Raw genomic sequence first — 15,326 nt, 5'->3', positions numbered from 1 at the left:
TGAACTCGTCAAACCCTAGAAATTTGTTGTTGCTGTTGAAGATCAAGATTTATGCGTTTTGTTGTTGTTGTTGCTGCTTAAGATGAACTTCATTCCTGAAATAAACTTCATTTTTGGAATGAACTCTGCTGTTGATGAACATAATCGTTTATATAGGCTTTTATCAGCAGTTCATTCCAAAAATGAACTCTTGTTTATATAGGCTTTTATGAGGAGTTCATTCCAGAAATGAACTCTGGTTTATATAGGTTTTATGAGGAGTTAATTCCAGAAATGAACTCTGGTTTATATAGGTTTTATGAGGAGTTCATTCCAGAAATGAACTCTGGTTTATATAGATTTTATGAGGAGTTCATTCCAGAAATGAACTCTGGTTTATATAGGTTTTTGTTCTTAATAATGAAATTTTTGTAGAATTTTAATGAAATAATGAAGTTCGTTCGTATGTGATTTAATTTGGTTTTTATTAGGTTTTCATTTGTAAGAATGAACTTTGATGGTTCATCACACAGAATGAATTGCTACAAGAAAATAAGTAAAATTAACACGGAAGGATATTTTTGTCTGTTTTATATTTTTAAATAATTATGGACCAAACAGTAAAAACGTTTTCTAAAAAGACCAAACATACATCGGCCTACCTGAAAAGGACCAAACGATATTTTTCCTTAGAAATATTTCAATTCTTTAGGGCACCCGAATATTTTCCTTCCGGCACCCAAACAGTAACTCCCAAGTCCCAACATACCAGTATTATTTTTGGAATGTGTTGTATTTTGTCATAGATTTTATTTTTGGAAGGCCGCTAATTTGTCAGAGCAGGATAGTAATTGCACCCCCATTGATTTTGATAGACTACTCTTGGAAACACTTTGAGAGCATAGTCCGAGACCATTGGTGCAGGTGCTCCATGTCCATGATCGTATAAGCTCAATAGATATAAATATTTTTCAAGTGCGTGATAGAAAATATTCCACGCGATTGACAAATTCGACGTAATCCTAACGACGAAAAACGAACATGCAAATTAAAGATAACAACATTCAAGTAACAACAGAACGACACTAAATAACTTAAAGCAAGAAAATTCAAACAAAAAAACTGAAAACAAGGAATGAAAGTACTGAAATTAAAAGCATGATTTCCACTGATCAACTTGGTCCATATATCTTTAGCTATTTAATTAGTTGTACAAGTCTACCTATTCCATAAGCTGCAGCACACGCAATAGCCCCAGTAAGTGTAGTCTCAAAAGCACTTTTCAAAGGTCGATCTCCAGTGAAAAGACCTTTAACGTAGCCAAAGAAAAACAATGCCATCAAGGTAACCCAGATTGAAGTTATCACTGCCTCGGTTGCCCCCGGAATAAACATATAAGGAAGGAGAGGTACCAGTCCACCAATAATGTAAGCAGCTGCAATAGTGAATGCGCTTTCTATCGCTCTTCCTGGCCGAGGCTTCTCTAAACCTAGTTCGAACTTCATCATAAAATCTAACCATGCTTGGGGCTTTTTCCGAAGAGCATTCACCACTGGTGCATATTCATGAGGCTCTAACCCGTATTCAGCTAAAACTTCTTCAATCTCAGCAGCTTCTATATCAGGGCAATTAATGATCTCTTCTTGTTCTCTTTTCATCTCCCTCATGTAATGATCTTCTTCACTTTTTGCTGAAAGATACCCACCTAGACCCATAGAAATAGAACCGGCAGCAACTTCCGCAAGACCAGCAACGAGAACAATGGAAGGAGAAACTTTAGTGCTAGCTGAAAGACCAGCAGCAAGTGCAAACGGAACAGTAAGACCATCTGAAACACCCATAATCACATCTTTAACTACGTCTTTTGATGCGAAGTGTTTCTCTGTGTGCTGCTGATTCAATAGTTTCTCTTGGGTTGTTTTCTCCATTGTTGAAAAGATATCTAAGTAAAAACAATGAAGACCAACCACCTTGATAACAATTGTGTTCTTTCAATGAAAATCATAGTTCTACAGAAGAGTATAAATAATCTACGAAATTCTTATTGAGGCAAATTATAATTAAGGCAATCACAGCTAAACGAAGCAAGTGACTAGCCAAAACTGAATAGGGAAACACCTAAGGAAGAACTTAACGCTCTATACCCAACAAACCATGCAACCGTATCTGCCAATGAAGACTTGACACATGTCTTACCATTTCGGGAGTAACTAAACTCTACTGAACAAGGAGAAGAAAACAATATTTTACTTGTCAAATTTTTAGGTTTTCCCTATTTCCCATCCCTATTTTTCCTATTTCCCATCTTATCATAATTCGTGAAATCAATACACTTTTTGATTTTGCTTTTTCCTATTTACCATCCGAAAGGTAAATTTGACCATGACTATCCTCAATCCTGTTTATCTCCTTCTTCGTTACGAAACTTTCCCTTTCCATTAAAAAGAAAACCATTAACATGTAAATCCTTGGATTTGAATCACTGAAGACACAAGTTATTACGGGCTTAAATACACTCGCTGAACGAATTAGGTTGGCCAAGATATGGGGAAACTTCACTATGGTTTAATATCACCTGTAAGTATACATTATCCTCTCTGTACTGGATTCTTAGAGGAGTCATCATAAACAGCAGCACTCTCAGCCATCATTGTGATCGCTCGACTGTTGACATGTTATTGTTACACATTAATCACATTATAGTCATATACAATCACGCTTTCAAAAATTAAAAATTAGGTTTAAGGTTTACTTAGGTTTTGTTACAACAATTCCTAAGTTGTTTGGGAGGGATCTTCTCTTATACAAGGTCGGAATATGACCAAAAAATAATAGAAAAGATGATCAATGATGGGGGCAGGCCGGTGGTGGAGATGAGATGGAGAAGAAGAAGTGGTTTGGATGGTGGACGTTAGTTGTAGGGGTAATTTTAGTTTTAGGTGTAAATAAAAAGTCAAAGGCAGCATTTAGGAAATGTGAAAATTAATTTGGGTGGTACATAGTACAATTGGGGATGGGATTTTATGGGTATGGGAAATAGAAAAAGTGGGATAGGAAATAGGCAAAACCAATTTTTAACTATTCAAACCAAATAAGTTCCGTAAATTTTAGCGCCGGGTGTCAGGGCTTTACGGGGCCGGCGCTGAAGCAAAGCACCCAAAGTTGTGCTTTGGGCAGCAAACATTTCGGGGTAGCAAAATGTCTTTTTTTTTTGATCGGTTTTCAATACAAAAGTCAATAATATTTTAGTTGGTATTTGTGATATCCAAAACTTTCAAACAGGAAACGTATGAAGCGAGAAAACAAATGATAGTGAATGGGCTGAATTTATATGCCACAACATAAGGACGTGATTATTCATTTCAAGGTCGACCAAAATTTAATTAAGTATTTAAGTTTGTTGCATGGAGGAGATAAAAGATTAAAACATAAAGGAGACAAGAGAAAGAGAATCAGACACATTTCTTATTCATTGTGCTTCTCATTAAATACATGTAGGAAAGTAAGAGAAGGTATATACTCCATTACAGGTGTAATTAGTAGAAGAGAAAAGACAACAGGTGTTAAGCATGAAGGAGACATGTGCATGCACTATGACCAAAGATTATGAACCAAAATCAAAAATATTCAAAGTCTTCTTTGTCTTTAAATATTCTTAGATCTTTAATAAACACCTGCAGACAATCACAGAACGAAGTCTGTTAACAGTGGATTATCACAAGACGTCTTTAGATCTACAAACAGTCAAAAGATCCCCGTCGAAACTTCGATCTAGTTTGAGTGAATCTTATATCAGAATAGAAGATTCTCAAGCATAAACAAACCAGGTGCAATCAAAGTTCAACAACCGTTAGTCAATCAAATCAATCAAAAACTAATAATAAACCGCAATTATCTAGTTTCCCACCAGCGGTACTAATAGAGCTTCTCAATCCCAAAGAAGTATTTAAATTGAATGTCCGTAAGAGATTTCACCTAATTAGGTCACTTTCCTCTCTGAATAGGCGGTTCCACCAGTAACAACACAACAAGGTAGTTTTGCTGGATATGTGGATTAGTTTGCTCGAAACGCAAACTCTGGTATTTACATACCAAGGAAGTTTGGATACCAAGGAATTTCCAAAACCGAAAACATTCTCAAGATATGCAATATATTCCAGATTCGGTTTCCATAATTCCTGGAAATGCTTTGTCCAAACATTGACCGAAAATCTCCAATTAGCAAATGCACATTACCAATTTTCATTTTTCTAAAAATAAAATTAAAAACCTTAATTAAAAGATTCTTAACTTATATTTTGATCAGGGATTTTCCTTTAGCTATTAAGGAATATCTTTGAACAATAAAAGATAAGTGTTACTGCACATGTTCAAAAAATGTCGACATCTTTACTTTGTAAGTCCTCTTTCATACTTACATTCTTGAACCCGATTTGCCACACTTCCAAACAAGTTTATAATTGGTTCATCTGACTTTCAAGAACTATGTGATTGATTAAGAATACTCAATCACAAATCATGGGTTTAATGGTTCTACAAAAACAAGTTTCGGTTCTACCTCCATCTGAGTATTGTGCATAGTCACACTAGTTACCAAAAATTCAGTTGACTAGGTACTAGGATCGGTTCCCCACATACTTATGGTAACTAATTTTATTTACTGTACATGTCCATAGGATCGGTTCCCCTTTCATTAAAAATGTGTTTCACATTTTCATAGGATCGGTTCCCCCATATGCTAAAAACGTGTTGCACCTCCTACAAGGATCGATTCCCCTTTGTGATCGGTTGCACCTCTTCATAGGATCGATTCCCCTTTGCCTAGAGTTGGTCATACCAATAACACTAAATCTATCATACCATCTCAGGTGATTACTTAAGATCGGTTTCACTAATAAAAGGCATACCAATAAAAAATCAGGCCTTGTGAATAGTTTTACCAAGAACAGAAACAAGTCATGAGCGGTTATACTAATCACACATATTGGTAGTTCAAAAGATATGCAATGAATCACAATACCAATAAGCCTAGCGATTTCCCTTTCGATTCACAAAACGATTTCATGAATGTACTTCCTTTAAACGAATGTAAAACATTGTTTCCTAGGATGAAATCTTCACCTCATACCCATACATAATCACAATAGTATTCAAACGATTATGTCGATGTCTTATATACAAAGTTTAACTGTTAAGCAATAAATCTCGTATTGTATTCCTTAATACTATGTCTAACTAGAGTATAATCATTCATGCTTCGCAGTTATGTTTTCAATATGCACGACTTGAAAGATACGTTAGGGAATGAAACAGTTCAAGTCAAATATCACTAACCTCAAGTGGAAGGATGATGTTGTCGTTGTATCTCCTTGCTTCTTCACTTCTTTAGATCTTCGCAATACTTGTAATGTCTCATATCCTAATACTTTCAAGCTAACCTATACGAAGTTGACTCTAGTACATAATTAGGCGACTCTTTAAATGAGTTTTGGTTCACTAAAATATGACAACCAAACTTGACATATTAATGCTTGGTGGGTTCAACCGAGCTATGCTCTAACACTAGATCTTCTTTTCAAGTGCTGGGCAGCTCCTTTATTCGTCTTGTAATTGTGCCTTCCATCTGGTTTAGAAAAGCGCTGGAATCTGGGTTGCCCTTCTTGCTTCTTTTTTCTTTCTGTGGGGAATACCATCTTGGATGGGATAAATACAGACTTGGTCGGCTCCAGCTTTTCTTCCTCTACCCATTTAGGGACTGGAGTGAGATGTGCTTCGGGCATCTCATCCGTCTCCTTTGGTTCATTGTAAAAGATCGCGTCTGCCATGTAGGCTTCCTCCGGATCGAAAGGGTTTCTCGTGGCAGGGATCCGGTATTGCTTTTCTCTGATATTATTTTTAACACATTGGTGATATGTCGACGCTACCACCTTATGGTTAAGTAGCCATCCTCGCCCTAGAAACACGTGGAATATGGTGTCATCTTCCAGCACGTAGAACAGTGTGAGCGCCCGGATAGGGCCGACTTTCAGGACTAGATTGACAATTCCAATGGCTGTCTGAGTATGACCTCCGAATCCCTTTACTGTTGTAACTTGCATTCTAATTGCAGACCGTTGTATTCCCATGATGTCTAATGTGTGCATGGAAACTAGGTTCAGAGACGCGCCTCCATCTATAAAAACTTTCTTTAATGGGTGTTTGTTGATATACACTGTCAAGTACAAGGGTCTGAGGTGTTCTCGTGGATAGAAAATGTCTTCATCTGTGAACACGATCGCCTCCTTGGGGAGGGGATCATAGGGCTTTCCCGCCGCGATTGCCGCTATAGCCTTGGACGCTTCTTTGATCTGATTTTCGCTGAAGCCGGGGAAATCAAAGAACTATTGAGATAACATTGTTTGGGAGAATTTACTAGATACGCCATCCGTATTTGTGAATGCAGGGTTCCCCATTTCGAACTCACATGCTTCTTCCTCATTGTCATCCCAAGGTTTCCAAACATCCCCATTTGGGTCATGAGAGAGCATCATAACTTGATGTTGGGTTGCCTTACCATTCTCTGTGTTACTCATTTCGATCTCGCATATCTCCAACTTCCTATGGAACATTCTCCGGAGGTTGTAGCAGTCGATTGTAGGGTGTTGTATCCTTCGGTGGTAGTGACAGTACCTAGTATCGTTCTTGTCGATGGCGCTGGGGTCCATTTTGTTGGAGGCAACTGGGCCTCTTTGTTTGTTATCCATTGATCCAATAGGCCACAATCTTCTCTTGAAGGACGAGGTCATTCCGCGTACACAAATCTCTACTAGCGCTTATTCTTTAACATCCTCATGGTAGTCTAAAGTGAGGATGCGAAACCTGGCGATGTATTTTCCTATTTCTTCACCTGGGTGGTGGTTTCACTTGTTCAGGTTTATAGTTGTAATCTTCCTTTTTTCTGAATAAAAATTTCTGAGGAAAAGAGTGGACATAGTCGACCACGAGCTAATGCTTCCTTACTTTAGGTTGTCGTACCAAGTAAATGTTGTATTGGTTAGCGACTTTGGGAACTCCCTCAGGCATAGCTTCCCGTTAGTTGCGTGATCGTTCATAGTAGATAGAAACCGACTGAAGTGTTCTCGCGCATTTCCTTGACCATTGTAGACCGTGAATTTCGGAGAAGTGTAATCTTCTGGGTATTTATATTCTACGATTTCGGAGGAGTATGGGATAGCTACGAAATCGTAGTTGTCTTGCTTCACAATTCTATAGTTCATATCTAAGTACTTGGCTATCGCTTCTTGTGTCACGGCTAAGGGTTCTTCTCCATTTTCTCCCGTATCTTCCATTATTTCCCTGATATTCTTATCGGTGTTATCTACCTTCATCAGTTTTCTCAATTCTTTCTCTCTGCGGGCGTGGTCTTCTATCTCCTTCTGCATCTCTCTCAGAGAAGGCTTCACAGGTGGTGTGTTCTCAATTTTCTGCTGTTTGTTCTTCTCGAGTGGGATGTATGATCTTCTCGCTTGTGTGATGGGTTCTGACACTATCCCTACTCTCTCTCCCTCTGGGTTAAGTGGCTGGATGTTCGGTTGATTCTCTGTCGCGCTTGAGATATCTCCTCCTAAGTATGTCATGGGCACGATCCTCCGGGTGTGGTCTCCAAATGTTGAAGGGTGATTTGAGTTTAGGTTATACCCGTCCTAGCTACACCAAGTGACCTCACTTTACCAAGAATAGTAAGAGAGAGAGTTATCTTTCCATTTTATCTTGTCCTTTCTTATATAAACTTTCCAAAATCCCATTCCTTTTATGACATCACTCCTAATGCCATTCCTTCCTTAATATAGCCTCCACCTTATTCATCAATCCCTTCATTATCCTTTCCATATCATTCGGTCTTTGGCTTAGTCCCCAAGTCCCCATGTCTCATGCTAGACTTGTCACTCCTCTTGGGGGCACCCCGATCCCATTAAGGGGCATTATTTTTCATGTATCAACAAGAATCAATCTTAAGAAAAGTATATAAAAGAGCGTATATCTCAATTTCTCAATTCAATCCGCAATCAAACAAATAGGAATTTGCGAGCCTGATTGAATAAGAGAAATAACTTGAACGATACCAAAGACCAATGTTCAAGTGGCAATTAATTTATATCAACAACCAATGGTTGGATTATCTAATTGATTGAACTTACGCACAACCTGTGATATTTCTATTATATAAACGAATATAATGTAAAAAAGAAATTACACAGATACCAGAAGTTTTGCTAACGAGGAAACCGAAAATGCAGAAAAACCCCGGGACCTAGTCCAGATTTGAACACAACACTGTATAAGCTGCTACAGACACTAGCCTATTCCAAGTTAATTTCGGACTGGAATGTAGTTGATCCCTAATCCATCTCACACTGATCAAGGTACAGTTGCATTCCTTACGCCTCTAGAAACACGTCGGATTCTGCACACTTGATTCCCATAGATGAGCTCACCCACAACTAAGAGTTGCTACGACCCAAAGTCGAAGACTTGATAAACCAATCTGTCTCCTACAGAAAAGTCTAAATCTGTCTCCCACAGATAAACCTATGAGTTTTTTTTTCGTGTTTTGATAAATCAAGGTGCCCAGGAACCATTGATATACCATACTTATATTCCCTAAGAACAGCCTAGAAATATCTATCACCTCACAATAATCTTAATCGTATGGTAGCGAAACAAATATTATGGAATCACAAATGATGAGACGAAGATGTTTGTGACTACTTTTTATCTTGCCTATCGGAGATCAATCTCGAGCAAATCTTAGAGAATATAGTACTCAATAGATAGAACAGGGAAAGATCAGAACACGCAACTACATAGAAAATAGTTGGGTCTGGCTTCACAATCCCAATAAAGTCTTCAGTCGTTAACCTACATGGTTTCGTGAAAAAACTAAGGTTAAAGGAGAATCGACTCTAGTCGCAACTAGTATCACACATGAGGTGTGGGGATTAGGTTTCCCAGTTGCTAGAGTTCTCCTTTTTATAGTTTTCAAATCAGGATTTACAATCTAAGTTACCTTGGTAACAAAGCATTCAATATTCATTGTTAGATGAAAACCTGATTAGGCTCAAGCTAATATCTTTCAACCGTTAGATCGAACTTAGCTTGTTACACACAAATGAAATGTACCTTGATTGAGATATGAGTAACCGTACCTAAACGTGTACACCTCGTTGGCTCAACAATAGTCAACCGAAGTTAGCCATATGATCACTTTCATATCAACCATATTCATCTTACCCACAGCTAGTTCAAATGACCTAAATGAAACTAGTTATAGAATTCTTCAATTGTTTATATTCTCATAGAAACAAGACACAATTGAAGCAAAATTGGTTTGATTCACTCGAATCAATTCATGAACATTATAGCCACGGTTTTTAAAAGATTGCATTTCTTATTATATAAATGTAATGGCTCATGACACAACCGATTATAGAACTTAACCCATTCAAGTATGCAAACAGGTACGCAAACTTAAGTAGTCGGACGTGGACTGTGTCCGACAGTATGCGAACGGGTACGCATACTACCATACATCCAAAACAACAGTTGAATTAGTACGAGTACAGGTACGCATAAAAAAGTTCTCGGACTTCAACTGAGTTCACCAGTACATGTACGGGTACGTATACCAAGGATCCCGTACTTTACCTCACCTTGCCAGTACGCATACGGGTATGCATACTATACCGGTCTTGGATCAACATATATGCAAGTACGCATACTATGTCTATAATCCAATTATGGATAAGTGTTCTAAACTCTATTTCAATCATTGAAACATTCTTAGAGGATGAAAATAGTTTTTTTCACAAACTATTAGCATCAAAGCAATTTTCAAGTTATTGAAATAATCAATACGAAACATTCCAGGTCTACATCAAATGATTGCCTCATACAAATCATGTAAGATGTTACCAAGCGATTTTTACATGGTCGTTGCGTCAAGAATATAAGATGAACTTTGTTAAAGAGAAAGCTTACCAACACATATTTCGAGAAATATGTAAGCGAGTTAAACTCAGCTCGAAATATCAAATGTGTATAATCGAATACTATATAGTAATACGACTTTTGTCTCAAGAAGGAGATAGAGTAGAAATAGACTTTCTAAGTGATATATGAGTTTCAGTCTCCACATACCTTTTGTTGATGAAGTTCTACAATCTCTCCTTAGTAGTTCTTCTTCTTCAATCGATGAACACCGTGAAGTTTAAAGCTCAACTACACAATCTATCCTAATCCGAGACATCACTATACTAGAAATCAAAACTTATAGTTTTGATCAATAAACTTGACAAAAAAGCTTGAGATAACAATGCTTGCGAGTTCGACCGAGCAGTGCTCTAACAGATGATGAAAATTAAGATGATGATTTTCTCTTTCTCTATCTGGATTGTCCTTTTACGAAAATTATTAATAAATAAAATTTCTATATATTTTCATTTGGTCGGTTCCTGTGAGGCATGCTAAAAAAATTATTTTCTCATTCTAGGAGGCCTTGGAAAACTTTCCATGGCTCAGTGGGAAAATTACTTCACAATGGAGTCGACATCGAGTGATAGAGTCTTGATAAACGGAGATAGACAGTATGTTGCTCGCTTTAAACTCTATCAACAATGTTTGTTTCTTTACATCCTATATATACACATATTGCCTATCTTATTTCTTCACCTTTCTCCACATTTTCTACAGTTTTTCTCCACTTTTTCCGTATTTTTCTCTCTGAAAAAAAATCCAATTAAACCCGTTTCTCTAATAAATTTTTCAAAATAAATAGTGTAAGAGCAAAAAGATACAGAAACCACAAGTTATTAAGCAACACACCCTATGAGTTGATTCAAATATGAGCAGAATAACGAACGTAAGTTCGAAAATGTTAAAAATCTATCTGGTCCAGTTGTACTCTACTCATATATATAGCTATCCAGAGCGACCTAATTCCACCAAATTAAGAAGGTGGACCATGTTCAGAGAATTTTATGAATTCCTTACCCTAACTGTTAAAGAAAGAGTGTGATTCCTTGGTGGTGTTTTTATTTATAAGACCTAAAAACCATAGGACTCAAGTTGTTCAAGTTATATTAGAATGTCGTTGGAAGACTACAAATACAATATATTTCAGGGATCTCGAATGCAACAAGTTTGTACTCTAATTATTTTGGATTTAAATGTTAGTTTTATTAAATTTAGGTTCATGTGAAATATATTTTAATTATAAACATGTTGTTTATATAAGTTACAACATTAGACGATATGTACATGTTAGGAATTTTGTTTGAGATGTATTTGATTACATTTGAACAATTGAAATGAGAGTCACAAGAAAATGCAAAGAGCGAACTTCCATTTTCTTTTGGTGTCGGTGAATAAGAAAACCAGTACCACAAAAAAAAAAAGTAGGAGTTTTTTTTTCTCAAAGCGGTATCATGACAAAATAAAAGTAACAGAAATGTGAACTTGCAATATTTTATCCATCAACTTTTTGATGATCTCGAACGAGCACTTGTACAATACGTGGTAGGTCAATATATATTTCCATATGCTATATTAATGACATTACTTGATTTTCTATATTAATGACATTATCAATGAAAACCAACCTTAAACTTGGTTTCTGCAATTCTAGATGAAATGAGCATAGGCCTTGGTGAATGCTCGGGTCCAACCCAAGCGTCAGTTGAAATCTCCTAGGGATTTCTTGAACATTAAAGAAACTCGACAATATAATATTTATACCCTATTGGACTCAACCACAACATTACTTTAGCCATTTCAAGATTTCTCTCGCATTCCCTTCTGCATGAATGATTTACCTCAGGTTACTCTTCAAGGTTTTGGTGTTGTTTTTCTTTTTGTTTTTGTTCAACCACCAACTCTGACTCAAGATGGTTAGTTCGTTGGTATGTTTAATACCACTGGTGATCTATAAAACCTGTCCGGATGGTTCTTTAATGGTCAGGTTAACCAAAGAAATCAATAGTTCGGTAATTTATACATGTAAGTTTTTGTTCAACCACTAACTCCGACTCAAGATGGTTAGTTCGTTGGTATGTTTAATACCATTGTTGATCCATAAAACCTGTCCGGATGGTTCTTTAATGGTCAGGTTAACCAAAGAAATCAATAGTTCGTTAATTTATACATGTAATTTAGTTTCAAGAATTTAATGTAATTGTGCTCTTTTATTAATAAAAATCATCTTATAAGTAATGTTCAAATCCAAAATAGTTTTTCACTATGTTATAATGTTACATAATACTAAATAAACATTGATTTCTGCTATATGAATTTTCAAAAGTTTAAATAACATTCATCATACTTAAATTTTCTTCCATCGACTTCAAGAAATTCGGTAGGAACCAGATTTTTCAAAAAATACAGATAAGTAATAAGTAAATATTATTTTGATTAATTAAAAATGATTTATTCAGAATTTATGAAGATACCCACTTGTTCTTTGATGAACAATCCAGGATGAATATCTTGGTTAACCATCCACAAGATTTCCGCATAATTTCTCACATGTTGAATTTTCAATACCAGATAACGCCACAGACCTTCGAAACACATTGTCTCATAACTAATAAGATTCATACCTACATGACTTGCAATTTATATTCAAACTAAAATAAGACTGATATCTTATTTTCAAGTGAAGCAAGTGTTAGCCATTGAGGATAAAAGGTGTATAACATGTGTAAGTTGAATTATATAAGAGATTGAATATTCAAAGAGGATTGATTCATAGTCTTTAAATGATGAAGCTGAGTAATGTACCTCATTCCATTTGCAGACAATGAAAGCCACCAAGACCCATAAAAATAACCCAACCAATAACTTCGGCAACACAAGCAATGAGAACAATGGAATAAGAAACGTTAGCGGTACTAAAAAAACCCAGCTTCAAGTGCAAATAGAACAATAAGATCATCAGAAACACCTATAATCACATCTCTCACTATCTCCTTGATGCGAAGTGTTTCTTTATATGTTGGTTCAATAATTCCTATTAGGTTATTGTTTTCTCTATTGCTGAAAAGATATCTAATTAAGACAATGATTCTCACGATTTTATACTGAACTGATCTTTTTGATTGGACGATCAACCACCTTAACAACAATTGTATACAATGAAATCATAATTATGCAACAGAGTTTAAATAGTTTAAGAAATTCGAATTAAAGCAACCACAAGTAAATAAAGCAAGAACCTAATAATACATAAGTAAGGAAACATCGTAATTTATAGTGCCGCCTAGATGATGTCAACCTAGGTGCTAAATTCCGGTGTCCTATGATATTTTTGTTGTGGAATAACTAACATAAACTAAGTAAACACCTAAAGAAAAACCTAATAGAGAACTCAATATGGAGACATAGTAATTAGGAAACCCTTCCATATATAGGGCAAGTGGTGCAGGTGTCGCGCACTCTGCTGGCTAGACAAATTCTCATATTTCTATATGAGTATTGCAGCCATCTAGGCCTAAATGGTAAGAACGTTATTGGGGTACGTAGTCCATGTTAGTATCCATCCAGAATCCCATACCATCACAACCTAAATGATTCGGAATACTGCTTAAATGCACCAACAACCATCAAACTTAACCATTTAGGATGGTTACTCAACATTATTATATTTGAAACATTAAGAATGAAATCTGGCCATACATCTTCAAAAAAAAACTTAAATCATTAGATGAATTGGTAGAATAAATATGACGTTATAACTATAGAGCTTTATATGTTTGTTTGATATTTAAGAGAAACTTGGAGTACTTAATTTTAATTGACTTGGAAGCAAGGTATTATGAAAGGTGATCATTTTACTTTCTTGAACATGCATATTTTTATTTCAGGGGAAAATACTTGGGACAAGTGTTTGTATTTCATAATTACATGTAAATGTAGTTTTTTGAAAATATGTTTTAAAAACTCATAGTTACTGATAAATATTTATACTAAAAAAATATAGTTAACCAAACTTGACAAAGGAGTTTAAAGATGTGATGCTTTATTAAAATTTTCTTGTAAGGTGAAAATAGACAAGAGTACAGATTCTTCCCCTCAGCCTCTTCATTTTCTCTACCTCTTTTTTAAAAATGGCTACATCTCCAAATAACAACTATATTAACAAGATTAATATTAATAATATGAAAAATAATGTATGAGTACACAATTTTTTCCATTTGAAAATACATTTATGGAGGAATAGATGTTTTGCTTTTCATTCCCAAAAGAAATCTTATTTTACCAAATATTATTAGAAGGCACTGTCCGGATATGATACTCTAGTTAGAAGGTTGAATCTGAAAATAATAATTAAAAAATAGATTTATTTTGACGATTACCATATATTCGACGAGTTTAGTTTTTTTTTTTTAACCAAGTTAAAAGATAAACACCCAGAGGAAAAAATGCAAACTCAAGGTGAACCTAGTTGTGTATCCATCAATTAATACAATCAGAACTCTTCTGAAAAGTATACATAAGATAAAAATATGCAACTCGTAGTCCCCAAAATTTAATAGAAACTGTATTAGTAAAAAATTTTCTTAACGATTGGTTATCGATAAAAAATATTAGTATATGAAGAACACTGAAAATGACAACAACGTGTATATTTAGAGATCAAATGAATAGATGATACCTTTTGATTTTGGGATATAATCTTCAAAGATGAAGAACATTGACCAGAGTTTAGATGAAATTCCTGCAGATTTATCTTAATGTTTTCCATATTCAAAGAACATATCCCGGAATTCGTACATAGTTGTTTCATGTAATTATAACTCGGAATTCGTCCATATTCATATATATTCTCGGTGAAGTCATCTTACATCATTTTATCTACCCCATATGTAAATCATATTTGTACCCACCATAAACTTCCCATACAAGCATATATGGAACCTTCACCAACCTCCCAAAGTAAGTTTTTTTTATTGTTGTGCTTCCCTTGACAGAATCTCCACACAAGACTCCTTACAGAGACGTAACTTCAAGCTTGATGTCCCATATGCCTTGATAGTTGTGAATCGACACCCCCCCCCACCCCTCGTCCGCTCCTCAGCTGCCCATTTCCCACTCACATTTGGAACTCGCTTATTCCAAACTCTTATGCTTGGTTTCCTCCACCATCCATCCTGCAACTGGCCAAAAGTTGGACATCAAGTATCATTCATGGGACTGCAAAGAATATATGGGATTTTCTTCCAGCAGCTATTCTTTGGAGGATTTGGAAAGAGCGTAGAACATTTCAAGGTTTAAATCGATCTTCATCTAAGGTTATCATCGAAATAAAGGAAAAT

The 15,326-nt window shown here is 35.7% G+C and overlaps 1 protein-coding gene across 1 annotated transcript; it reads right to left on the bottom strand.

Annotated features, from left to right (window-relative positions):
- Positions 1-1,175: 1,175 nt before the first annotated feature.
- Positions 1,176-1,907, bottom strand: LOC113324104 (vacuolar iron transporter 1-like). Its single transcript, XM_026572440.1, has one exon. The coding sequence runs from the start codon at positions 1,905-1,907 to the stop codon at positions 1,176-1,178; it is 732 nt and encodes a 243-aa protein (XP_026428225.1).
- Positions 1,908-15,326: the final 13,419 nt, after the last annotated feature.

Source organism: Papaver somniferum, chromosome 11 (genome assembly GCF_003573695.1).
Source record: "Papaver somniferum cultivar HN1 chromosome 11, ASM357369v1, whole genome shotgun sequence".
NCBI classification, from domain to species: Eukaryota; Viridiplantae; Streptophyta; class Magnoliopsida; order Ranunculales; family Papaveraceae; genus Papaver; species Papaver somniferum.
Note: the sequence above shows the minus strand (reverse complement) of the source record. Positions and strands in the feature narration are given on the sequence as shown.